Source organism: Pteropus vampyrus, unplaced genomic scaffold, assembly GCF_000151845.1.
Source record: "Pteropus vampyrus isolate Shadow unplaced genomic scaffold, Pvam_2.0 Scaffold126, whole genome shotgun sequence".
Lineage (NCBI taxonomy): Eukaryota > Metazoa > Chordata > Mammalia > Chiroptera > Pteropodidae > Pteropus > Pteropus vampyrus.
This window is the reverse complement of record NW_011888907.1, coordinates 398329-421803: the sequence shown is the minus strand read 5'-3', so window position 1 is coordinate 421803 and position 23475 is coordinate 398329. Positions and strand designations below refer to the sequence as shown.

General features: G+C 51.8%; 3 protein-coding genes, 1 non-coding gene and 1 pseudogene across 15 annotated transcripts in view; 3 read left to right on the top strand and 2 right to left on the bottom strand.

Annotated features, from left to right (window-relative positions):
- Positions 1 to 6: 6 nt before the first annotated feature.
- CUNH8orf58 (chromosome unknown C8orf58 homolog) lies at positions 7 to 4294 on the top strand. Of its 2 annotated transcripts, none has more exons than XM_023534565.1 (7): positions 7 to 798; positions 959 to 1464; positions 1808 to 1948; positions 2074 to 2212; positions 2343 to 2455; positions 2685 to 2767; positions 3303 to 4294. In XM_023534565.1, exons 1-7 carry the CDS (start codon positions 699 to 701, stop codon positions 3412 to 3414), a joined length of 1194 nt encoding a protein of 397 aa, XP_023390333.1. In that variant the 5' UTR covers positions 7 to 698; the 3' UTR covers positions 3415 to 4294. The 2 variants fall into 2 exon arrangements, with proteins under 2 accessions (XP_023390333.1, XP_011364954.1); XM_011366652.2 differs by having other exon boundaries at positions 2661 to 2767.
- Positions 4295 to 5052: 758 nt separating this feature from the next.
- Positions 5053 to 19171, top strand: CCAR2 (cell cycle and apoptosis regulator 2). Of its 10 annotated transcripts, none has more exons than XM_023534562.1 (22): positions 5053 to 5204; positions 6066 to 6191; positions 6431 to 6522; positions 6952 to 7043; positions 7241 to 7355; positions 7527 to 7656; positions 7841 to 7937; positions 11397 to 11516; positions 13103 to 13325; positions 13412 to 13525; positions 13869 to 14032; positions 14468 to 14639; positions 14728 to 14958; positions 15066 to 15287; positions 15902 to 16046; positions 16176 to 16258; positions 16698 to 16844; positions 17020 to 17131; positions 17225 to 17413; positions 17578 to 17783; positions 17994 to 18070; positions 18850 to 19171. In XM_023534562.1, exons 2-21 carry the CDS (start codon positions 6104 to 6106, stop codon positions 18036 to 18038), a joined length of 2787 nt encoding a protein of 928 aa, XP_023390330.1. In that variant the 5' UTR covers positions 5053 to 5204; positions 6066 to 6103; the 3' UTR covers positions 18039 to 18070; positions 18850 to 19171. The 10 variants fall into 10 exon arrangements, with proteins under 10 accessions (XP_023390330.1, XP_011364952.1, XP_011364948.1 ...); XM_011366650.2 differs by lacking the exon at positions 18850 to 19171 and adding an exon at positions 18359 to 18767 and having other exon boundaries at positions 6066 to 6161; XM_011366646.2 differs by lacking the exon at positions 18850 to 19171 and adding an exon at positions 18359 to 18767.
- LOC111744064 lies at positions 10674 to 10792 on the bottom strand (annotated as a pseudogene).
- Positions 19102 to 23475, bottom strand: part of BIN3 (bridging integrator 3) — a 38169-nt gene continuing 33795 nt past the window's right edge. For both annotated transcript variants that reach the window (XM_011366641.2, XM_011366642.2), the window contains 3 exons: positions 22459 to 22600; positions 22106 to 22240; positions 19102 to 19941 (listed from right to left, as the gene is read on the bottom strand). In XM_011366641.2, coding sequence (XP_011364943.1) covers positions 19795 to 19941; positions 22106 to 22240; positions 22459 to 22600 — 424 coding nt within the window. In that variant the 3' untranslated portion in view covers positions 19102 to 19794. The remainder of the gene's footprint in view (positions 19942 to 22105; positions 22241 to 22458; positions 22601 to 23475) is intronic.
- Positions 22881 to 22999, top strand: LOC111744078. The gene has a single exon (XR_002781992.1). It is a non-coding gene; the product is annotated as a 5S ribosomal RNA (ribosomal RNA).

Sequence of the window (23475 nt, the reverse complement as noted above, 5' to 3'; positions counted from 1 at the left end):
GCCTCCATCCTACTTTTCCCGGGTCCAGTTCCCTCTAGTTCCGGACCTGGGCCCTTCTCTGCCGGTCCCTGCCCCAGCCGGCCGTTCCGAAGCCCCCTCGGCGGCGGCGGCGGCGGCGCGCAGGGGTGGACTTCCTGGCCCATTTCCTCGCCCAGGGGGCCTGGCTTGGCATCTGGCCCCTCGCGTGGCCGGCTGGGCGAAGTGGGCAGCCCTCCACCCTCTCCAGCCTCAGTTTCTACATCATTACAACTGGAGCACCCAGATGGCGGGAGGGCCTGGCACGAGGTGACAGTGGGGAACAGCGCTGCATCTCCTCCTACCCACCTAGTTCTTTTTCTACCGTTTAGGTTTTTTTACTTTTCAACGCTCCACAAGATCGTCACTATTGCTCACTCAAAAGAACAAAAGCCCCAAATGGCATAGCTATCGTTGTTTTTCATTCCCCACCCCCAGGAGCTCCAGGAGAGATTTCATCTAACACCCTGATACCAGTTCGGACCCAGGCTTCCCTCTTTTTGCCCTTCCTCCTCTCCCTGAAAGAGGCGCACAGTCATATTCTCTTTTGGGGAGTGGTAGAAGAGGCTGGGCTCCTACTTATGACGTGGAGGTCTTAGGCAGATCCTAGGGACTGGAGTGCAAAGGGATCCCAGGAAGAGAGCGCCCGCCCCCTCAAGGAAAATAGGCCATTCCAGGAGCTGATGAATGTGACCTGCAAGTCCTTTCCTGCCACACAGCCCCTATGGGTTGTGATCACTAACAATTACTGTGGTAAAGGAACCTCATCCGAACATCCCTCAGGTGCGACTGGAGAGAGATCAGGGAGGGGCTGCGGCTGTCCAGGCTCCTCCCTTCACCTCTGGCCCAGGATACTCCTCCCTGGGGAATGCTTTCAGCTCTGCCAGGAATGCTGGGGGTGGTGGGGGCAGCTTTCCCAGCCTGATACTGACTCTCCTTGTAGATCAGGCTGGTGAGGAACTGGCACGCGGTTGTGTAGTGCCTGGAATCACCAGTACCTACAGACGGATCCCGGACACCGCTCAAGGGTGCTCACTGGACTCCTGGAAGAGGGATGGCAAGCTGAGAGGTTTCCGGAGGCAGGTGCGGCTTCTCAAACTGGCCTCCCAGGACTCAGGAGTGGAGATGGCTGTTGGAGACAGCCCTCTGGCCGCCTCGCCGGGCCCTTCTCAGGAGCCTCTGGACTTTGAGCCTGTGGTGAGCCCTGAGCCCCTGGCCCTGCCCATGGAGCCTCCTGCCCACCTAGGCCGCCTCCTGGCCAGCAGTAAGCTGGAGCAGGTGTTGGAGAGGTCCCGCCAGCTCCCGACTTCCCCTGCCTGCTTGTCACAACATCACCGCTCCCTAAGGCCGCCAAGCAAGCCTGGGTGTGAAATGCCCCTTTTTGGAGCAGGGGACCAGGAGGCCATGAAGGCAGGGGTGGAAGAAGCAGGAATGGAAGAAGCAGAGGTGGTGAGTGCCAACTCTCAGGCTGGGCGAAGGCTTGGATGGAGATGGCCCTTTCACATGGGGGCTGGTGGCCACCCCACCACTTGTTCTCCCTAGAGCTCTCTCAGAGTGGGGCATTCCTGACCCTACTTGATGAATTGTGTCACAGCTTCTTGCCTCACCCCACTCCCAGCTGTGTGGAGGTGGGCAGGTCGGGGGTCTGCCCGGCACCATGGCTGGCTGGGGATTGAGAGGCCAGCTGGGGGCGTGATCTTCTCCTCCCTGCCTATTTTGCTCTCACCTGCTGGCCACCTAGGGTGGGAGTCTGGTTGAGTTCAAGTCTCCCCTACCTGGTTCTGTCCCACAGGTGGGGGGCTTGGAGCCTGAAGCCTGGGCCTGCCTCCCAGGGCAGGGTCTTCGCTACCTGGAACATCTGTGCCTGGTGTTGGAGCAGATGGCGAGGCTGCAGCAGCTCCACCTGCAGCTGCAGACCCAGAGGCCCCTGGGAGTGAGTGATCCGAGGGGTGGTCAGGCCAGCGGGTGGACGGGCGAGTGGGGGAGGCCGAGGAGTCTTCCTTCGGAACAGCCTAGGCCGCCAGTCAGGCCCTGAGTGCCCATCTCTTCTGTGCGCAGGACCCTGTAGAGGAAGAGGAGGAGGAGAAGTCGGAGTCGGAGTTGGAGTCGGCCCTGGCGCCTTCACATCCATCCTCCCATGCCCCAGGCAGTGAGGTGCACAGGCCATGGGAACTGCTCAGCCAGACAGAGGAGACAGGTGAGAGGCAGTCGTGTCTCCCTCTGTGTCCTGCCTGCCTGGGGACCCCACAGGGAGATCCCCTGAGCCCTGGGGCTTGGTGGGTGTGTTCCTGTTCCTGGCCTTGGGTAACCTGATTCTCTCTCTAAAGGGGCAAAAGGAGCTTCACTCCCAAAGGTGGGCTTGCCCAGTGCCAACCCTCCCAGGCTCTCAGAGGCCCCAGCAGAGCCAGCTCACGCCTTTCGATCCTCCCAGGGTCACAAGGTAGGTGATGGGTATGTGTGGGGCAGATAGGATGGGGCTAATGGTGGGAGGGGTTGGCATGGGTGGATACCCTAAAGGCCAGAAACTCTGGAAAGATGAGAGAATTCCTGTATGGAGCAAGTGACTTCTCCGGGCTGTGGTGACAGCTGCTTGTGGGTATGTAATGAGGTAGGGCTGTGTGGTGACCCCCTCACCCTCTGCTCAGCGGGATCTCTCCCACTGGAACAAGGTCAAGATCCTGCTCAACCGGATCCGCTGGAAGAGCCCTCGACACCCTGAGCCCCCTGCCCCTCCTGATGGCCCTGCTCCCAGGTGAGTCCTGTGGCCCAGCCCAGGTTAGGGCAGAGGGAGGAGCCTGATGAAGCAGGATGCTGAGCTTGTACTGCCAGTTGTTCTCTTTGTCCCTGTGGACTCTGAGTGACAGAGACAGTCTGGGAGAGGGTGCCGGAAAAAACGGAAAGTAGTTAAAGCTCCCCATTTCGGATGAGGCTGGGCACTGGACTGGGGAGGAAAGACACTTTCTTGAGGTCACATGATGAGTCAGTGGCAGAACCAGGACCAAGATATGGGAAACATCCTTATGCCAGCCCAGCAAGCCCTCACCCCTCAAAGCTGAAACTTAGGCCACCTTCCTAGGTTTGCAGGGCAAGCAAGGTAGGGGCACAGATGAAGGATTCCACAGTGGATGACGGGGGGTTATGCTGAATAATTCTCAAGGGGGAATAAGCGCCCTGTCGATCACTATTCCCAGGCTCCCCACAGCGGATAAGCTATGCTCAATCCATTTTGAGGTGATTGTTGCCTTTGTTTCCTCCTCCTAGCCTAAGGCCACTTTCCTTTTCCACAGGATTGAGTCGAGGGACCTCCCTGAAAGATCTCCATGTCGCCCCCTCCAGAAGACCTTTATGCCATCATTAGTGGTGAAGAAGCAACGAGCAAAAAACCTGTCTGTCTGCTGAGACCTCCTGGTACAGGGACGTGACCCTGGGTGGAGGGGTGTGCAGTGAAGTCTTCTTCCTCACCCTTTGCCTTGTTGCTGTTTTTGGGCACTGCCAGGAAAAGCTGCCAACACTTGCTCTTCTCTCTGAGGCGAGGGCTGAGTCTTTCTCCTTTGAGCAGGCTGGCAGCAGAGCCCTGGTGTCCTGAGAAGCTCCAAAGTATGGCAGCTCCCAGGCGCCCACCTGGCAGCCAGAAATCCCTGGGCTTACACAATGTGAACTAACTTATTTATCAAGCATCCGTGGAGCGTGTTTGGCATGGTGATCTGTTGGGGCTCGGCATGTTGCTGATGTGAATATATACAAAACGGTATATATGTATTTCTGTGAGACTGTCGCTGTTGTGAACTAGCTGTATCCAACCATTTCTCCTGAATCACATACTCAGAGGGTTGGTCTTCTGGATGAGGTAATTGCAGAAGAATGGAACTGACCTTCATTCCTCAGAGGACAGTTGCTGATCTGGAGTCCTGCTTTCCTCCTTGTACCTACACCGGTAGCCCCAGGACAGAGAAAGGGCACCATCTTGGCCACTTCTGCTTTGAATCGCCCCTTGGAGCAGAGCCCCTGAAGACTGCACAAGGAATGGAAGAGTTAGGGAAAACTTGGGGAATAGTGGAGTAACCTTCAAGGTCTTTTCTTAGCTGCTTGCACCCTACTAGCCTTTACATGTCAGAGGTGAAACCAGAGGCCCAAACTAGCTTTTAGATATTGACAAAATCCCTTAACTTGTCTGAGCCATACCTTCCCACTTAATTTCCAAATGGTATAATGATGCCTGCCTTACCTACCTCACAGGCTTGTTAAAATAGATAAAATGAGATTAAACTGTCTCAAAGTGTTTTGTGAATGTTAAATGAAAAGTGGAGGGTAGGGGCGTTGGAGGGAGGCTAGGCTGGAGGGAAGGTCAGAGCATAAAGGGAGACTGGGATTGCTAATGGGGACCGAAATGGCCGGTGATCAGCTGCAAGACTTTGAGCAAATCATTTCACTGGGATCTCTCATGTTTCGTATCTGAAAATTAGGGCACTAATTCCTGCCCTGCTTACCCCCGACAAGCGTCATTGTGAGGACTGAAAGAAAAGTCCATAAGAACTCTTTGTAAATGTACACCTAAATATTGTGGTGGTTTATTTTACTACAGCCTGTTATATTCCTGGCTCTTTGTTAATTGAGAAAGGGGAAAAGCTTAGTGTGCAGGTACCCAGAGGACGGGAGGTGTGTGTGTGGGGTGCCCTCAATGGACGGGCTGGGCTGGGCTGGGCTGAGGATGGGTTCTTTGGCTTGAGTCAGACATGGCCACTGATCAGGCATCCGACCTCCTCCCGGTCAGGAGGGTTTGGTTCTCTTGTGACTGCAGTCTTGGGGTCTGCCAGATGAGGCAAGGTGCGGGTGGTAAGTGCTTCCTTATGTTTAGGGTCCACTTCTAGTTGTCTTTGGACCAGGAACTAATTCTCTGAAGCCTATTTTTCTAATGGGACACTTAAGCGAGGACACAACCGAGGCGCGGCTTCCTAATGCGCATCCGATCGGGGAAAGTGCACTTCCGCTCCCCAGCAGGAGCGGGATGGCAGGCCGGCGTGGGGGAAGGGAGAGGTCGGTGGAGCGGAGGGAGGGACCATATCCGGGATAGTGGCAGCTTCCGACCAGTGGTCGCGCTTCCGGAGAGGCGCTTCCGGTGGCGGCAGCAGCAGCGGCTGTGGTGGTTCCGGGTGTCTTTGTCCCCCCGGTGTCGCGGCCCTGGCCCGCAGGTGGGTTGGGGGGCCTCCCGCCGCCACCCTGCTCCTTTGCTCCTGCCCCGACAGAGGAGTTGGGAGGGCCGGGCAGCGAAGATGCATGGGGCGCGGAAGGGGCCGAGCCCCCTCACACTGCAAGTCCTGTCTCCCTGGCAACGGCCTCGGCCCTGGGGGCGGGCGGGAGGAGGAGAAACCGCGCGCCTCAGTCCTCCCACGGTGGCCTGGCCGCGGCCAGGCCTGGGAGAGTCGGTGCCGCTGGCCGCTGAGGCGAGAGCGAAGGGCCGGGAAACTCGAGAGCGGGAGGGCGGTCGCGCACCCCGATTCGCTGTGGGCCGGGCCACACATCTACCTTCCCATCAGCCCGGCCTGGGGACAGCGGGCCGGGCTTCCGGGGAGAGGGACCACACGATCTCCTCTCCGGCAGCAGCCTCCTCCATTTTTCCGGGCCTCGAGTGGACATTTTGGCGGATGTATTTGAATGAATGAATGTCCCCGGGGCTCTTTCCAACCCTCCAACCTTCTGGGGGTGGCGTGGCATAGTGAGAAGAGCGCTAAGTTATCGGGAGACCTGGGTGTGAGTCCTAGTTTTGTCGCTAACTGGTTATGTGGCCTCAGGCAAGTCTCTTAATCTCTGAGCTTCAGTTTCCTTTTCTTTAAAATAGCATGGCAGCATCACCCAACACTAGGTTATTGTGAGGGCAAACTAGAACAGTGTAATTTCTTCATTTTCTGCTACTCTTTATACTCCTTTCATCTGTCGCCTCTCTTCATTCTCAGTGCCACTCTCCCCACTTTCCTTAAGGGCCTTATTTCCTTTTTTGGGGATTGATGGAAATTCCTCTATGAGCTGTTAATTTATTTCTTTTCTGATTGAAGGTTTTTTCCCAAGACTCTGAAAGAGGACAGCATTCCCAATGTCCCAGTTTAAGCGCCAGCGAATCAACCCACTTCCAGGGGGACGCAACTTCTCAGGTGATCACCCACCTGGGCTCATACCAGGAAGTATGTGCTTTGGAATTAAGTCTTTAAATATATGGCTTTTGGGGTTTCCCTGGTGGAGTGCAATTTACTGCCCATGTTGCTAGGAAAATAGGAGATGACCACAGCAGATGCTATTGAAACCCTGGAGAGGCATTGCCTGGAGCCACATTGTCCTTTGTATTTGCCATATATCCTCTAGTTGACTCTAGCGCTTAAGATGGTAGATGCCGTTCCTGGAGATTGCTTCTGTGTCCCCATAGGCGCAGCTTCAACATCTCTTTTGGGCCCTCCTCCTGGTTTGCTTACTCCTCCTGTGGCCACAGACCTGTCCCAAAATGCCAGGCACCTTCAGGTAGGTTGGGCATCCTTTCTAGCGAGTTTCAGCCCTTGGGACTTGCCCCGCATGCATAGACGCCTGATGTTTTTATTCTTACATCACACTGTTTGTCATTCCTGACATGCCTGTCTTGGGCCAGTATAGAGGTAACTAGACACCTCTAACTGGGGAGTCTTGAGTTCTGGCTCTAGGGAAATCTTTAGGGTGCTTCTTGGAATTAAGAAGAACTGGAAATCCTAGAAGAAGCTTGTGATGCAAGAGTCAGCATGATTCCTCCACCACCACCGCAAATAGATTATGTCTGCTAAACATGTATGCTTCCTTACCTGTGAATTTTGATCTCTGATTGAGCCGGGGTGGGGCCGGGTGGGCAATAGAGATGACATACTAATGGCAAAGCATGGACAAATTCTCCCTGTTTTAAACTGTACTCTTCTCTTATAGGGTGGGGAGAAGCAGCGGGTCTTCACTGGCATTGTTACCAGCTTGCATGACTACTTTGGGGTGGTGGATGAAGAGGTCTTTTTTCAGCTAAGGTAGGTTTGAGGCTGGTCTCTTGAAATTGCTTGTTGGGTTCAGTTGTCACCATGCTTGTGGGGCCCCTCTGAAGCATTGCTTTGCTGTTTTTATGCAAGGTTTGAGAAATTTTGATGGGAAGGGCCTCATAGGGCAGTCAGGGTGGCTTGGCCAGGGTTTTTCTCCTGACTGGGCCTCCTGGCTTGTGCGCTGGCAGTGTGGTGAAGGGCCGGCTGCCCCAGCTGGGTGAGAAGGTGCTGGTGAAGGCTGCATACAACCCAGGCCAGGCAGTGCCTTGGAATGCTGTCAAGGTGCAAACGCTCTCCAACCAGGTATTTATTTCTCCTTCGCATGTGCATTGGAAAGGGGAAGGAGGGAAGCCCCTGTGTTCTGAAAGCTGGGCAAGAACCTTCCTTTTGTTGAGAGGGCGGGGCTGTATCTGTCCAAGGTAGTGAGCACATCAACCATGGGATTCCCTGAATTTCCTGGTTACTGTCCTGCAGCCCCTACTGAAGTCCCCAGCACCTCCCCTTCTACATGTGGCAGCCCTGGGCCAGAAGCAAGGGATTCTGGGAGCTCAGCCCCAACTGATCTTTCAGCCTCACCGGATTCCCCCGCTCTTTCCTCAGAAGCGTGAGTACCATTGTCATGGATGTTGGAGTGTTGCTTTACGGGATACTCTGGATGAGTGGACTTAAAACGGTCAGGTTGCTGCTTTATGAATAGAAGTGGGTACTTCTTTGCACTGGAAGGAAGGGACAGAGAAGTTGGACAGATATTTAGGGTTTTTGAATCACCAGCCATTTTCTCTCTGCAGCTCTGAGTCTCTTCCAAACATCCCACACACTTCATTTGAGCCACCTGAACAGATTTCCCGCTCGGGGTCCTCACGGCAGATTGGATCAGGGACGAAGGTAAGAGGGTGTTCAACCAGGAAAAATGTTTTATTTATGTGCCTCTCAGAGCAGTGTCGTTTTCTTTGTTACCTGTTGACGCTGACATTCTCTTTCTGCAGCGAGATCTTAGTCCCTTTACCCTGAAATGGGCAGATGCATTGTGAGGTATATACAAATACTGGGGCTTTATAAACTGGTTCAGCAGGCAGGGATTTGATATAGTTCATCTTTCAAAATACCCTATTTTTTCTTAATACATAATTTTCCCTTCTATTTCTAATCCCTAAGATTGAGATACTAAGAATGAAAACTTCCAAGAAAATAGTAATCGTCCAAGAAAAGTAATTTTCTAGTACGTGTGTTAATCGCTAGAATAAAACATGTTCCTTTATATACATTGTATGTATCAGTGTGGGGTTACAATGTGTACATTGCACTCTGCCCAAAAGTCCAGGCTCGTGCTTTGGACATGCAGCTTCTTGGCCTTGTGTGGAGCAGACATGGTGGCTTTGGGCCTTCAGGGCCTCCTGGGCCATCCTGTATCATCTGTGTGTGCTGGCGACTGCCAGGAGCATGCTGCCTGTTCTCTCTGGTTCACATGTTCCTTATTCTGCCTTACCCTCCCTAAAAGGTTTTGCCTGTACTCCTAGGAGTTAAGCTCTAGACTAGTTTGCTTAAGGCTTGTTCTAGTTTTGTTGGTTTTATTTTAACATTTTATCATGTAATATTTTAAGTATAAACAAAGTAAACAAAAGGATGATGAACCCTTATATGCCTATCATCCAGCTTCAAGTATCAACATCTGCTGTTTTTCATCTCTACTTCTATCTACTACCTGCTTTGTACTTGATTTTTTTTAGGGTAAAATTTTTTTAAGGTAAAATTTATGTAGGTTGAACTGTACAAATCTTAACTGGATAGTTTTGATAAATGGAAAATGCCATGTAACTCTTACTCCTATTAAGATACAGAACATTTCCATCACTCCAGAACTGTACTGAGAAGGAAGCCACCCCTGTTCCTAGATGTTAGTAGATTATTACATGGTCAGCAACCCTTGTTCCCAGGTGCTAGTAGATTATTACATGGTCAGGGGTGAGAATGCCGTCTAAGGTGAACACTTAAATGGTTCATGGAGTAACCCAGAAAGTTCAGGCAAAGTGATATGGCAGGTCTCTGTGCTGAAGCTGGTGTTCCCTTTGAATAGGTCATTGTGAATTCTAATTAGTGGGAAGCTTTGATTGTCTAGGATTGTTTTCCACAGGCTCCACTACTTTGAAACACATTGTCCCCTTTTCAAGTCACTGGTATATATTTTGCATACACCCACACCTCTCGTCCAGTACATCTTCCTGGTCTTCAGTTTCCAAGGACTTTCCACCTTTCACAGTCTGTAAGGTTACTAAAGTTTTCATTAAAAAAATCACAAGTACTCTCTGGGACTGTGTAGCTTGGATGGAAATCTGTGACTGCTGTGAACTTTCTGCTTTGGTTCAGGTTCAGCTTTTCTGTAAAGTCAGTTGCATTTGATTGTCCCGGATATGTCAAGCCCTGAGCAAGGCGTATGTTATTTGACTTTGGCTGTAATGCTTCAGTTTCGTCATGGCTTCTAGAGGAAGGAGACATTACCGTCGGGAGGAACATGTTAGCGTAAGTCAGTAGAGAATCTGCAGAGCAGGAAAGCGGGTAGCAGGAATTAGGTCACTGGGGGTCACAATGGCTTTTAAAGGAATCAGTCACATTAGCATTTTGGCTGGAAGCCAGATTTTCATTTGAATGTCAAGCTTTGGGGTGCAGGGATCAATGTCTCCTGCTGAGATGACTGAGATGCCTGCCACTGGTACTGCCTTGTAACCTGTTCCTGACAAGTCATTGTAAGGAGAGACCGTTGGATTCACAGGTTTCAGTGGAACATTCAGGTTAACTAGAGATTGACAGCATTTACTGAAGAGTTCACTTCAGTCATGGGTGAGCTGAAGAGAGTTGTCAAAAGGACTTGGGAACAGTTCTATAAGAAACATGGAAGCACTGATACCCCACAAAAGCAAGATTAAAAGGCAGCTTTTAGATAGAGATGCTAATGAACAGGGAAATTACCAGGCAGATATAAGAGAAAAGAAGAACTATTTTGTGTGAAATATAATCTACTTAGTAACTCAATGTAATGATTAGGGAAATAACCCAGGTAGGTCTAAAAGGAAAGAGCAGAGACCTGGTAAATTTAATCCACTTGATTACCACGGCATGAAGTTGACAGTTGATTTTATTGCCCTCATGAGACATGGGGGTTTCCCACTTATTGATTTGGCATTTTATAATGGTCTAAATTTTTTTTCTTTTTTATTTATTGTACTCAACGTAGTGGTACTATAAGTGACTTACTACAAAAATGTATAGAGTAGTGCATGCTATTAAAGTTAAAAACTATAAAAATGTACATTCCCTCTCCTTTAAGGGTAATCATTCTTAAAGACTTTTAGAAAATAATTTTGAAGAGAAAAATGACATTCACTTTTCTCCCATGTTATCTATTCATACTTTTTATAATTTTAATTAGAGTTCGTTATCTTTATACATTCTTATTAAACATTTTTCCATATGGCAGCATAATTATGATTGTTTTAATAGCTGCATCATTTTATTTACTATAAAAATTTGGATATTGTTGGATATGAATGTGGTTTTCTTTCATCTTAAATTTTTTCCACTATGTATACTTTTTATTTTTATATGTATATTTTTTATTTTTTTTTTTGCCTACAGTACCTGGTATTCCTAGGTGCTCTCCTATCCAAGTACTAACCAGGCACGACCCTGCTTAGCTTCAGAGATCAGATGAGATCGGGCACGTTCAGGGTGGCATGGCCGTAGACACACACTTTTTCTTTTTGAACTCACTTATTTGGGATAAATTTTCCAGAGTGGAATTATTGGATCAAAGAGTTTGAGTATTTTTATGAGTTTAATGTGTACTAAGGGTTTGTTACAAGAACTGTCTCTCTTAATAAAACTTTCTTTATAGAACCTTTAGCTTGGTACTATATATGTGTCCCTTATTAAAAAAAAAAATCAGTTACATTCGTTTTTGCTCATTTCAAAAAAAAAATTATGTGTTAACTATATTTTGTAGTATAGAAGTATTAAAAATTTATTCATAAGCTTTATCAGAGGCAACCACCATTAATATTTTATTTCTTTTCAGTCTTTTAAAGCTTTCTTTGCACATTTGAGGCACTACTGTATGTATAGTATTGCATACTATTCTTTTTGTTTAACATGAGTGGTTATTAAAAGCATTTAAATATCCATTTTAATTTTTTTTTTAACTACCTGTTACATGGCTGTTAGCATGGCTTTTATCATCCATTTTGTTAATGGTGGGGATTCACATCATTTCCAGTTCTTTTTAGGCTAGTATATATTGAATCTGTAAGTAACATTGTGGTTTCTTCCCTCTGGTAATGGATCAACCTCCAGTGATGACTATGACTCCAAGAAACGCAAACAGCGGGCTGGTGGAGAGCCTTGGGGTGCTAAGAAACCAAGGCATGACCTGCCTCCTTACCGGGTCCATCTTACTCCCTATACCGTGGATAGGTGAGTGGCAAGGCTGGGGTGGGGGGCCGAGGCTCACAGCTGGTAACAGTTTCTTGGGTAAATGAGATAGTCTATGTGAGTGAGTTTGTGTGTGTATTATGAGCTTTTCTTGTTTTTGTTTTTTAATGTGACAGGTTTATTTCAGAATCTCAGATTTTGGCCAGCATAGTACCACTGACATAAGTGTCCTGATAGAACTTTATGATTTGATCACCAGAAATTATTATGCTAGGCTATAAGTAAGGCTTGCCAATCAAAATTCAGGTACCTAGTAGCAGTTATAATTCAGGTAGAAACTGTGGCTCACAGGAACCCTGGGACTGGTTTTCTAGGGACCTTCTGCATTATTTTTAAGTGCTACAGCATGTATGCGAACACTGGTTTGCAAGCTTATTTCTCACATATGGAAACTGATGACTAAGAGGTAGATGAGCGCTCCAGCTGCTGTATTAGATAGGCCCCAAAGCGAAGTCCACTTAAGCCTGAGCCGAGGTGAGGGGACAGCCTCTTGGCATCTCCTCCTCGAGATGGAAGGGAAGGAAGGCTGCCACTGCTCTTCCCAGTGTCACTGGTTCCTGTTCCCTTGCTCAGGCAGGGCCTCACTTGTCCTCCATGCTGACCCACCTGGCTCCCAAGGTTAGTCTCTTCATAAGACGCTGGTCCCTGGGTCATGTAGCGTGTCCGTGTAGACCCTTCTCACACCAAGTCAGAAGATGAATGCTAACAAGTAGCCACATGCACAGCTGTGTTTTTTAAAACACAAATGGAAGCCTATTGTACATACTGTTTGGTCCTTTGCTCTTTCACTTACCATGTTTTAGATTTTATTCTGTATTGACGTTGATTAGATCGCATCCTTTTTTAGCAACTACAGGGTATTCGACTGGATGGACCATCGTTTATTTAACCATTTTCAATCTTATCCTAAGTATTGTAATAAACATCCTTCTATGTACATCTAAGTATTTTACTGAGATCATTTCCTAGAAATGGAGTAGTTGGCTCAGAGGGTCTGATTTTAAACTTTGACGGATGTCGCCCGTTCTCTGCGAGAGGCCGTATCACTTTACGTGCTCACTGCCGGGGCGTGACGTGCTCGTTTCCCCAGGCCTCTGCCAACTGCATCATCAACCTTTCTGATCTTTATCAGCCTGACAGGTGAAAGTGATATGCTGATTTGCATTTCTTTAATTATAAGTGAGATTGAGCATATTTTTATGGGCTTTTAAATCTCATTTCTTTTTCTGTTAGGTACCCTTGATGTCACTTTTCCCACTTTTCTCTTAGACTTCTGAATTTTTGTTAATGATTTGTGGGTTCTTTTTATTTTGACAGTGAACCTTTTCTTAGTCATGTATTGCAAATGTTTCCCTGTTTTTTTCTTTCCCAGTTTGACTTTATTTTGCCATTGGAGGTTGTTAACATCTTGGTAGTCAAATCTGATCCATCTTTTCCTTTCCAGAGGTTTCTTACTTAGAAAGTTTTTTCCCAGATTATAAAATAATTTGCCCTTCATGTGTTTCATGGTTACATTTTAAATAATTTAGTTTTTGCTTATTTTGGATTCCCTTGCTTTCCTCCTACAGCCCCACCTGCGACTTCCTAGAACTCCAGCGCCGTTACCGCAGCCTCCTGGTTCCCTCAGATTTTCTGGCTGTTCATCTGAGCTGGCTGTCAGCCTTCCCTCTGAGCCAGCCTTTTTCCCTCCATCACCCAAGCCGTATCCAGGTATCTTCTGAGAAGGAGCCAGCTCCAAACAGTGGTGCTGAGCCCATCCCTGCAGACAGTGACCCTGCTTACAGTTCCAGGGTAAGTTGGCCAGGGTCCTGCCTCTTTCTCCCATTGTCGGAGCTGAAAAAGTTCTTGAGTGTCTCCTTCTCGCCACCCCTGCACAGGTGCTGCTGCTGTCCTCCCCGGGACTGGAGGAGTTGTATCGTTGTTGCATGCTTTTTGTGGATGACATGGCTGAGCCAAGGGAGACTCCAGAACACCCTTTGAAGCAGATTAAGGTGAGAGCTGGAGTCCAGGAGGCAAGACACATTCACTGATAATGTCCAGTCCTTGTCACATTTTCAGCAGCTCAGCTCCTGTGCACAAACTCAGAATCAAGGCGTTTCAGAGCTGAAATAAGTCTTGTTTTACCAGGAGCACAGCATGGCTCGGGGCCGTTCTTATTTGTCAGAAAGTTATGTGGCTGGTTCATGTTCATGGGAGGGGAAGCCCCCCTCTCCCCCCGCCCCGCCGCCACTGCCATGTGGATTCTTCACATCATTCTCTAGTGGTGGCAGGCTACCTCACAGTGGCAGACCTGGGTAATTTTTTTTTTTTTTTTTCTCTGATCTCTTTTTGCAGTTTTTGCTGGGCCGGAAAGAAGAGGAGGCAGTGCTTGTTGGGGGTGAGTGGTCTCCTTCCCTGGATGGCCTCGACCCCAAGGGCGACCCGCAGGTGCTAGTCCGCACGGCCATCCGCTGTGCACAGGTGCAGACTGGCATCGACTTGAGCGCCTGCACAAAGTGGTGAGTGGCTGCCCCGAGCTCTTGTGAGTTGAGTTGGCGAGACTATTCAGGACAAGCTTCTGCACCTTTCTGTCCTGTTAGCGCTCCTCTCTTCCCTAGTCCCAGACCATCCCTCCCTTCAGCTCTCACAAAGGGTCACTTTGATCATGAATGTGACCCAGGGTGTGTATGTCGAAGGCCAGCTGACCCCCAGGGCTCGTCAGATGTGACCACCTTTAGCACTCCTTGTTGCCTTTGCACCTCAGATAGTAAATGTTCGCTTATTTGTGACTCCCCATTGACCAAGCGTTTCTCGAGGACTTGCTTTGTATCTTTTATTTTTGAACTTTCAAACCTTGGCTCACAGTATGTGCTCATTAAATGTTGTTTGGAAACTGAAGCACTTGCTGCAGATGTCATGGGTCGGTACTTCCATTTTCCTTTGGCTGTGAGCAGGTGGCGCTTTGCTGAGTTTCAGTACCTGCAGCCGGGACCCCCGAGGCGGCTCCAGACTGTGGTGGTCTACCTGCCGGATATCTGGACCATTATGCCCACTTTGGAAGAGTGGGAGGCCCTGTGCCAGCAGAAAGCTGCAGAGGCAGCTCCTGCAGCCCAGGAGGTGCCAGTGGTAAGGCTGAGATTTATGAACAAGTAGGGGAACTATGTGCCCTGACGCCTGGGCCCAGGTAGTCAATAGCTCTTGGCTTTTGTCACAGGAAACAGAGCCTACAGAACAGGCAGCTGATGCGTCAGAGCAAGCAGCAGACGCCTCTAAACAGAACGCAGAGAACCCGGAGGTCACTGCACAGCAGGAAATGGACACCGACCTCCCAGAGGCCCCTCCACCCCCTCTAGAGCCTGCTGTCATGGCACGTTCTGGCTGTGTAAACTTGTCCCTCCATGGTATTGTGGAGGACCGGAGGCCAAAAGAAAGGATCTCTTTTGAGGTAAGTGTAGGTGTCTGGGGAGGCTGAGGGGCGTATGGGTGTATGGTGGGGCTTGGAACATTCGCTTTTTCCTGGTGTTCATGGACCTCTGCTGCCTCTTTCACCAGGTGATGGTGCTGGCTGAGCTGTTTCTGGAGATGTTACAGAGGGATTTTGGCTATAGGATTTATAAGATGCTGCTGAGCCTTCCTGAAAAGGTTGTGGCCCCACCTGAACCTGAGAAGGAGGAGGTGGCCAAGGAGGAAGAAGTGGTCAAGGAGGAGGTGGCCAAGGAGTCCAAGGATGAGGTACAGAGTGAGGGCACAGCTGCCGAGTCAGACGCCCCGCCGGTGAGTACCTCTGCCCCCTGCTCGGGCACTGGGGCTACACGTAGTAACACTGAACGGAACTCGCGTGCTCTGTGGTACCAGGCGCTGCCCTGAGCGCTTTGCAGGTCTCCCCTCAGCGCTCCCCTCACTCACTGCATGCACCTGGAGACCCTGTATGTACTCAGGTGCAGGGCACGGGACCCTCGTGTGGGGCCACAGAGCTAGGGAGTGGCGTGCCTAGGAGAAGGGAAGAGAGGCGGGGTTGGCGCCTGCGGCAGCACGGGGATCTCGGTGCACGAGGATGCTCTGAGGAGTACGGGGGCGTGGAACCCGATGGTTAACCAGAACGCTGTATTTTCTTAACCCTTTCAAAAGCACATGGGGCTTTTTCTTGCCTAAGTACTCTCAAGTACCCATAATTTCTTACGGACTGAGATGGACTCCTGAGAGGGATCCCAGGTGTCTGGAAATCACCCTGGTCTACTCTGAAGAGCGTGTAAAGAAATTCACATGAGGTGGCAGACAGAGCCCTTGACATGGTGCCTGGGCGCGGCCGACACTCAGTGTTAGCCACTGTTAGTTAGCAGTTACAGGTGACAGGTGCCCTCCTCCTCATCTTGGCCTGCTCCCCCTAGAAGGAAGATGGGCTTTTGCCCAAACCCCCATCTTCTGGGGGAGAGGAGGAAGAAAAGCCCCGAGGCGAGGCGTCGGAGGACCTCTGTGAGATGGCCCTCGACCCAGAGCTGCTGCTGCTGAGGGACGATGGAGAGGAGGAGTTCGGTACGTGCAGTAGGGGAGCACGCGGGCACCGGCGGTGGCTCCTCGACTGGCTCCAGTGCTCTCCTGTCAGGACTGGAGCCAGTCTGGCCGCGCGGTCACTGCTCCAAGCTCATGTCAGGCTTTCTGCAGCAGGGGCCAAGCTGGAGGATTCCGAGGTCAGGTCGGTTGCCTCAAACCAGTCAGAGATGGAGTTCTCTTCCCTTCAGGACATGGTGAGACCCTGGCTCTGACCCCCACCCCCTCCCCACCCAGTGGCATTGATGCTCAGCAAGGCCCGAGGCGTTGGAGAGGGAGACTTCTAGCAGATGACTTTGTGCATTTGTTGATTGGCAAAACACAAAGTATGGTTCTTGGCTCATGGAACGGCACTTCCCTAGGATCCAGGGGACACTTCATTATCTTCATCGGGGTGAATCTGAGTGAGGCATCTGGTCTAGGAGCACACTAGGTTCTTCTGTATGACAGCCCTTAGGGTGAAAGTGCCCCAAATAGGCCTCCGGTTAAGGCCCAGGGTCAGGTCTCCAGCTGGGAAGTGCGCCTGGGTGTGATTACGTCAGCCAGGCTGCTTGATTTTCAAAGGGCTACGTCCTGGGCGGTTTAGCCAATGAGAGAACTATGTGCAGATCCTGTTCATCCTTGTTTCTCTTGCAGCCCAAGGAGCTGGACCCCTCAGCCGTGCTCCCTTTGGACTGTCTTCTTGCGTTTGTCTTCTTCGATGCCAACTGGTGTGGCTACTTGCACCGGCGAGACTTGGAAAGGATCCTGCTCACTCTCGGGCTCCGGCTCAGCGCAGAGCAGGTGCCTGCTTTCGTGCCTCCTTGGTCCTTTCTGAGATGGCCTCCCTGATACGGTGTGCACAGGCACACACTCGCCTCCCGTGGGGAGCCAGCATGCTCTTGTTTTAACTGCTTGCACATCCCAGGGGCAAAGCCTTGCACCTTCTCATCAGAGTTCGGGTGTGTGTTTTCTGTAGGCCAAACAGCTGGTCAGCAGGGTGGTGGCCCAGAACATCTGCCAGTACCGCAGCCTTCAGTACAGCCGCCCTGAGGGCACGGATGGCGGGCTTCCCGAGGAGGTGCTCTTTGGTATGAGCTGCGGCACTCTGTGCAAGAGGGCAGGGCAGGCAGCTTTGTCCTCGCGAGACTCGACCTTTAACTCTTCTTCGTGGCCCCTTCCAGGAAACCTGGACCTGTTACCTCCTTCTGGGAAGAGCGCGAAGCCAGGAGCTGCCCCTGTGGAACACAAAGGCCTGGTGTCCCACAATGGCAGCCTGATCAATGTGGGGAACCTGTTGCAACGCGCAGAGCAGCAGGACAGTGGACGGCTCTACCTGGAGAACAAGATTCACACACTGGAACTGAAGCTGGGTGAGTGGCCCGAGCCACAGGGATCCGTTATGATGACATGTACATGGGCCATGCAGACACGTACATGGAGACCAAAGGGGAACCCTGCTCCTTAGGCTTTGGGCCTCTTGCCCTGTGCTCCGATCCATAACTCAGCAGCAGTCTTTCTGGTATGTCCCTACCAGAGGAGAGCCACCACCGTTTCTCAGCCACTGAAGTCACAAACAAGACACTGGCAGCTGACATGCAGGAGCTGCGCACCCGGCTGGCTGAGGCTGAGGACACGGCCCGGACAGCTGAACGACAGAAGAACCAGCTTCAGCGGCTGCTGCAGGAGTTTCGAAGGCGCCTGACCCCTCTGCAGCTGGAGATGCAGCGAATGGTTGAAAAGGTGAGCCCCGAGAAGAGCTGGCGGCGTGTCAGGAGGCTTGGTCAGGATGATGCCAACACGGCAGCCCTGTGTGCCCCGGCCGAGGTCCATCTCGCCTTCTCCTCCATCCACTGGTTTCTTAGGGATCCGTCAGTCCGCAGTCTCTGGGAGGAAGTGGGTAGTATTCCTTCCTCCTTGGGTCCTAATTCTTGTTCCATCTGTTTCAAACAGGCTGACAGCTGGGTAGAGAAGGAGGAGCCAGCACCTAGCAACTGAGGGGCCTGGCGCAGGAGTTGCCTTCCTGCGAGGTCAGCAGTGGAGCGTGCTGGAGTTAGAGCCCTTTGGTTCCAGAAAGAAGCTGGAGCAGGACCTGGGAGCCATAGGCGGGGTGGCTGACCCTGTGCTCAGCCCGTGTAGGGGCACTCAGGCTGTCCGGGTGGGGTTTGCCTGTGCTGCGTGGGATGGACGGGTGAGGAACCGGTTCCACTTAAACTAAATCTAACATCTTCTGCACCCCTCGAATGTCATTTTTGCCCTCTACCTTGGGGTTTCTCCTGGGGCCCTTTAGTCTTGTGCTCTCTCCTGTCCTCTTCCAGTTTAGAGTAAGACGGGAGGAAAAGGCTTTTCGACTATGTCATAAGGTCTGATGCCAATAAACGGAAGAAACAGATGCGAGATCTGGCTGGGGTAAGAGCCCCTTCGTCTGGACGGCACAAGTCCTGCCAGGTTACAGGAGCAGGTTCTCGAGGGAAGGGTCTCTCGTGGCCTTTGCAGGAATGGACTCAGTGCTAGTGAGCTCTCACTGTTGGGCTGTTGCCAGTGGACACTGTTCCAGCCACCCCAGACTTGCCAGAAGAAACCAGCACCTCTGCCCCCTGGCTCCCCGTGTTCAGAATGTGGTATTGGCTCTGGCCCAGCCTTTTTCCCTGTTCCCCATAAGTCTCGCCTCTTTCCATACTGTGGTTTCAGTTTGACTTTGTATATAAAGTTGGTTTTTTTTTTTTTTTTGGCTTTTTGTTTTTTAAATAAACCAAAGTCAAAAACAAACCAAGTGTCCTCCATAGCTTTTCCCTTACTCTTCTTCCAGGTCTGCCTGTGCTCCCACCCTTCCGCCTGGTCCTCAGCCCAGCCTCAGCAGGATGGGAGTGTAGTCGCCTCCAGAAGGTGGGCGGGGCAGTGGGGAGAGCGCCCCTTGCCTTCAGGGCTCTCTGCTGGTCCATCAGGAGGAGACAAGATACCTGTAGGGGTCCTGCCAGCCCAGCAGGGGGCAGCGTTACTCAGAAAATAGCCTGAGCTGGCTCTCCCCTCGCCTTAGTTACGGGACAATACTACATGGAAATTTTATTGAAAACTTTAATGAAAAAATAAAATTCCAAATATTCAGGTGAGACACAAATCCACTGTTCTTACTTTGAGGCCTGTGAATCAGTCTGTTTTTTAGTGGTAAGATATTTACATGAGTTGAGTCCTAGTTTTCTAGGGAACCTACAAGACTTAGGGTCTTTCCTGCACTTGACCTAAAGGACAGAAGTGGGCTAAGCCAGCCTTTGCCATGCTGGGAGGCTAGACTGAAAGGCCTGTCACGGTGGGGGGACCATGATGCTCACACTCCCCAAGGCAGTGTCAAGGCCCTCTCAGAAAAGGAGAGTGCGGTTGGGGGCGGGGGAGGCAGCAGGGCACGTGGACTCCCCAGCAGGGGTCTTTGGAGGTAGATGTGATCCCAACCACATAAGCAAGGCTGAGATGGCAAGGTGAGCTGACAGAGCCCACGCCCTTGGCAGGCTGGGAGCCTACTCTGGCCCTGGGCCAGGAGACTTTGGACGGTTCCTCTGGAAGTAACCCCTGGGGTTTTCTAGGCCCCTTACCTGTCTGAAGGCTCCCTCTATGGATGGGGAGACAGCAGCTTGCTTGGGTGCCAGCCACGCTTCTCCCAGGAAGGGCCTTTGCTGGCTGATGCCTGATCCTAAGCTTGAAAAGGGCAGAGAGTAGAGAGGCTGACTTGTGTCCCGGGAGTCTTCTGACGGGGTGGGACTCAGTCATCAGCCACAATAGAGAGGGCTCTGAGCTCGCTCAGTTTGGCCTCATTCTCCCGCTCCCGCTGCTCGTCAGGGTGGCCTGGCTGGTCAAGCTGCTGGGTCAGGTCTCCGAAGATTTTATGCATTTCAGAGTAGTAGACAACCTGGGTGGGAGGCAGAAGGTCAGCAGGGGCTGTGTTCTCAGGCACCGAGCTCCCACAGCACTGCACCCCCTGGGCTGGTTTCCACAGTTCCCTCCACTGCCACCCTTCCCCTCAGCCAACTTCCTAAACTGAGTGAGTGGCCACCTGCAGCCCCTTAAGACTGTCCACTGCCCGGGGTGGCAGTAAGTCAAAGGGGGAGGGAAGCGACAGGTCCTTAGGAGGCTCTGCCTTTCTCTCTAAGCAGCAGAGGGTGTGCGTGTGCTGGGCAATGGGCTGGCGGGGTGGGGAGGGGGAGGACCCTTGATGGGTCCTGCGGAGGCCAGGGGGTTAGGCACTGTGACTAGGGGCTCACAGCTTCATAGAAGCCAGGAGACCTGGATATTTTTGTCCGTGGGAGAGAGGGCGTGGCAGGTCCCCAGTGCTCTGTGAGTTGGTCTTTAGAAGTAAAGGTGAGGATGGTGGCAGCGTCCTAGCCCTCAGTCCCTCCCCAGCTCATCCTGCAGTGAATCATGCCCAAGCTGTGCGGCCTGGAAAGCAGGGCTCGGAGGCCAGGCGATTTCCACGTTGCCTTCCACACGCCCCAGTGTGGGATGGGAGAGGAATGAGGCAGGGCGTGTGAGCAACGGGGGCCCCTTCAGCAACTCTCAATGGCTGAGGGCTCCTGAGACCTAGGGCCTGAGCGGGCCTAGGGCAGGCAGGGGCTTTTCCAGGGGAGGGGGATGGGCCATTTTTGCCTTAGTCTTTACCTTATGACCAAATAAGTATTTCCATGAAAGTGTTTCGCACTATTCAACACCCCTAAATTTTATCCTCGCCAGCTCCAAGCTGTCTTTGGGGAGAAGGAACTCTACTCTAGAAACTTGGAGTGCCATTACTGGCAAGGCCAGGCCAAGCAGTAGGGTTGGTGGCAGGGCTGTGGCCGAGCTGCTTCTGGGGGGTGGGATGGGGGAGGACCCTCGATGGGTCCTGCGGAGGCCAGAAGAAACCAGCTGAGAGAGGGCAAGGCGTGGCCCACCCTTCCCCCACTCCCTGCCCAGAGCCTCACTGTGTGGCTGAGTCACTACGAATGCTCACTTCTCCAGTGACTAATGGCAGCATAGCCGTGGGAGGGGGAGGCTGGTGCTGAGGAGGCAGCAACAACCCTGGCCACCCTGCTGCCTGGTGACAGGGCATCCCGAGCCCCAAACCTGCTCTACCCTGGGTGCGCCAATGCTCGCCCCCTGGAGCTTTCTCCCTGAGCAACAGGATGGAGAGGGTGGGGCGGCCTGCAGGGGGCTGCAGGCTGGGAGCAGGGGCAGTGACTACTGTGCAGGGCTCCTTAAATCCACTCCTCCAGGCCCAGGGCCAGGCTGCTGGAAGGAAGCCCTCACCTTCAGGGGCAGTGTTCTGGGCTGAGTGTGGGAACCCCTACTCCCTTGTTCACATCAGCTCTTTGCCAAGGACATGGTCACTGACAAGTCCCAGCTCGAACACCAATCCTGCTCAGGGTTCCTGATATCTAATGTGCAGCCCCATGGATTTGGGTGCTCTCCAAAGATGGCAAGTGGGGCGGAAGGAATCAGGCTTTTCTTTGGACGTCTGCAATTGCGGCCTCGACAAGGAATGACAGTGTCCACTGGAGGGCGCCAAATACCCAGGCTAAGAGCAAGAGTGGCTTGGAGGCAGAGGGGGATGCGTTGAGCCTTTAGCTTTGTTACTTGGTGGGGACAGGTAGCTGAGCACCTGCAGTCAGCTGGAGGTCCCACGTAAAGGAGACCCCTTGGCTTTGGCACCACAACCTTTTCTCTTTTACAAAGAGACTAATCTCTGCTAATGTCCTGAAAGATGAGGGGATGAAGGGGGTGAGGAGGGCAGCAGCTACACCTGATCGCACACTGTGTCCTTACATCCTTGAGTAGCAGGAGACAAAGGCTTGGACTGCGGCTGACCCTCCAGCTGCCTGGCCCCAGTGCTCCCACCATGCACCTCCGCCCACACCCACCCCGCCTGATGCCCAGGCACAGGCCCTGAGCGAGGCTCTCCCCAGGGTTCAGGGCCCCCGCCTAGGTTGTTATAGTCAGCCTTTGTGGGGAGTGGAGGATGGTGTGACGTGTCTACAAAGCCCAAGACTGTCTCCCAAGGGAAGTGTTGAGCCAGTGTCTGGGGCGGGTGGAAGTGGCTTCACCTGTGCACGGATCAGGGACTCAAAGCTGGGCTGGAAGTAGTCGAGTCGGCTGTTGTAGAACCGTGGCATCTCGTCCAGGAGCTGCTTGTTCTTGGCCTCGAAGTCGTCCCGCACAGGCCGAAGCTCTTCTCGGGCCTGGGGAATGAGACCTTGGCTGTCACGGCTGTCACAGGCCTATCTAGTGTCCCTGATGGAAGCAGTGTGTGTGCGTGCGCACACACATGGGTGTGGTATCAGAACACCTGGTGTCTTGGTCCCACAGCTGCCAAGTTGGTCCCCAGGTGAAGGAGGAACTTCCATGTGTGACATGTGTCCCCCCGATGTGTGCCCACCCTCACCCCTCTCCTTGGTACCTGGTGGAGTTTGGCCAGCACCGGCCCTGTCTTCTCCTTCTCCTCGTACTTCTCCACCTTGGCCTGCAGCCTCCTGTAGTCCTGCAAGGCCTGCTCCCTCCGTTTCACGGCCATGTTGAGACTTGGGAAGACACTGCCGAACCTGCCGAGACATCCGGGTTGGAAGCGGCCTGTTCCTGGAGCTGCAGGCTGGCATCTCAGCGCTCACTCAAAACTACTGAGCGCCAGACCCTGTTCTAGGTCTTGGGGCTTTTGCTGTGAACAAGACAGATGAAGTCCTGGCCCCTGTGGAGCACATGCTACTGAGAAAGCCGTCATGGGGTCAGGCCCCGGGAAAAGACACAAGCCTAAGGGTCATGCTGCTGGCCTGCATACGACATGGTGGGTCATGAATGTATGATGCTATTTATACTGGCACTATCGTTTATGGCCATGCTACCCTGAACAAGCCCGATCCCATCTGATCTCGGAAGCTAAGCAGGGTCGGGCCTGGTTAGTACTTGGATGGGAGACCACCTAGGAAGACCAAGTGCTGTAGGCATAGAAAATAAAAAATAAGGGATTGTAAGCTGACAAGGTCCTCGCAATCTGTGAGGTCAACCAAGGGTGGCCTTGCCTAAAATCAATCAATCAATCAATCAATCAATCAATCAATCCTGGCACTGCCCCACTCCAGCCACCTCCTAGGGCCCGTCCCCCACTACAGAGACCTCTAATGGAGCATGGCAAAGCTAAAGACTCCTGGGAAGTCATCTGGCCAACATCTTCCTTTTAAAAAATGAAAGAAACAGGCCAGAGAGATGACATGATATGTCCAAGGTCACAATTAGGGAGTGATGGTCCAGCAGAGAACTCAAGCGTCCCAGTTCTGTCTAGCACCACCCCACCACCTCAGCTGCCACAAGCAGATGACAGAAATGCAGTTAAAATCTATTTCCAGTGGTGATCACTTTATAAGGTATATAAATGTCGTATCACTATGTTGTACACCTGAAACTGATATAATATTATCAACTA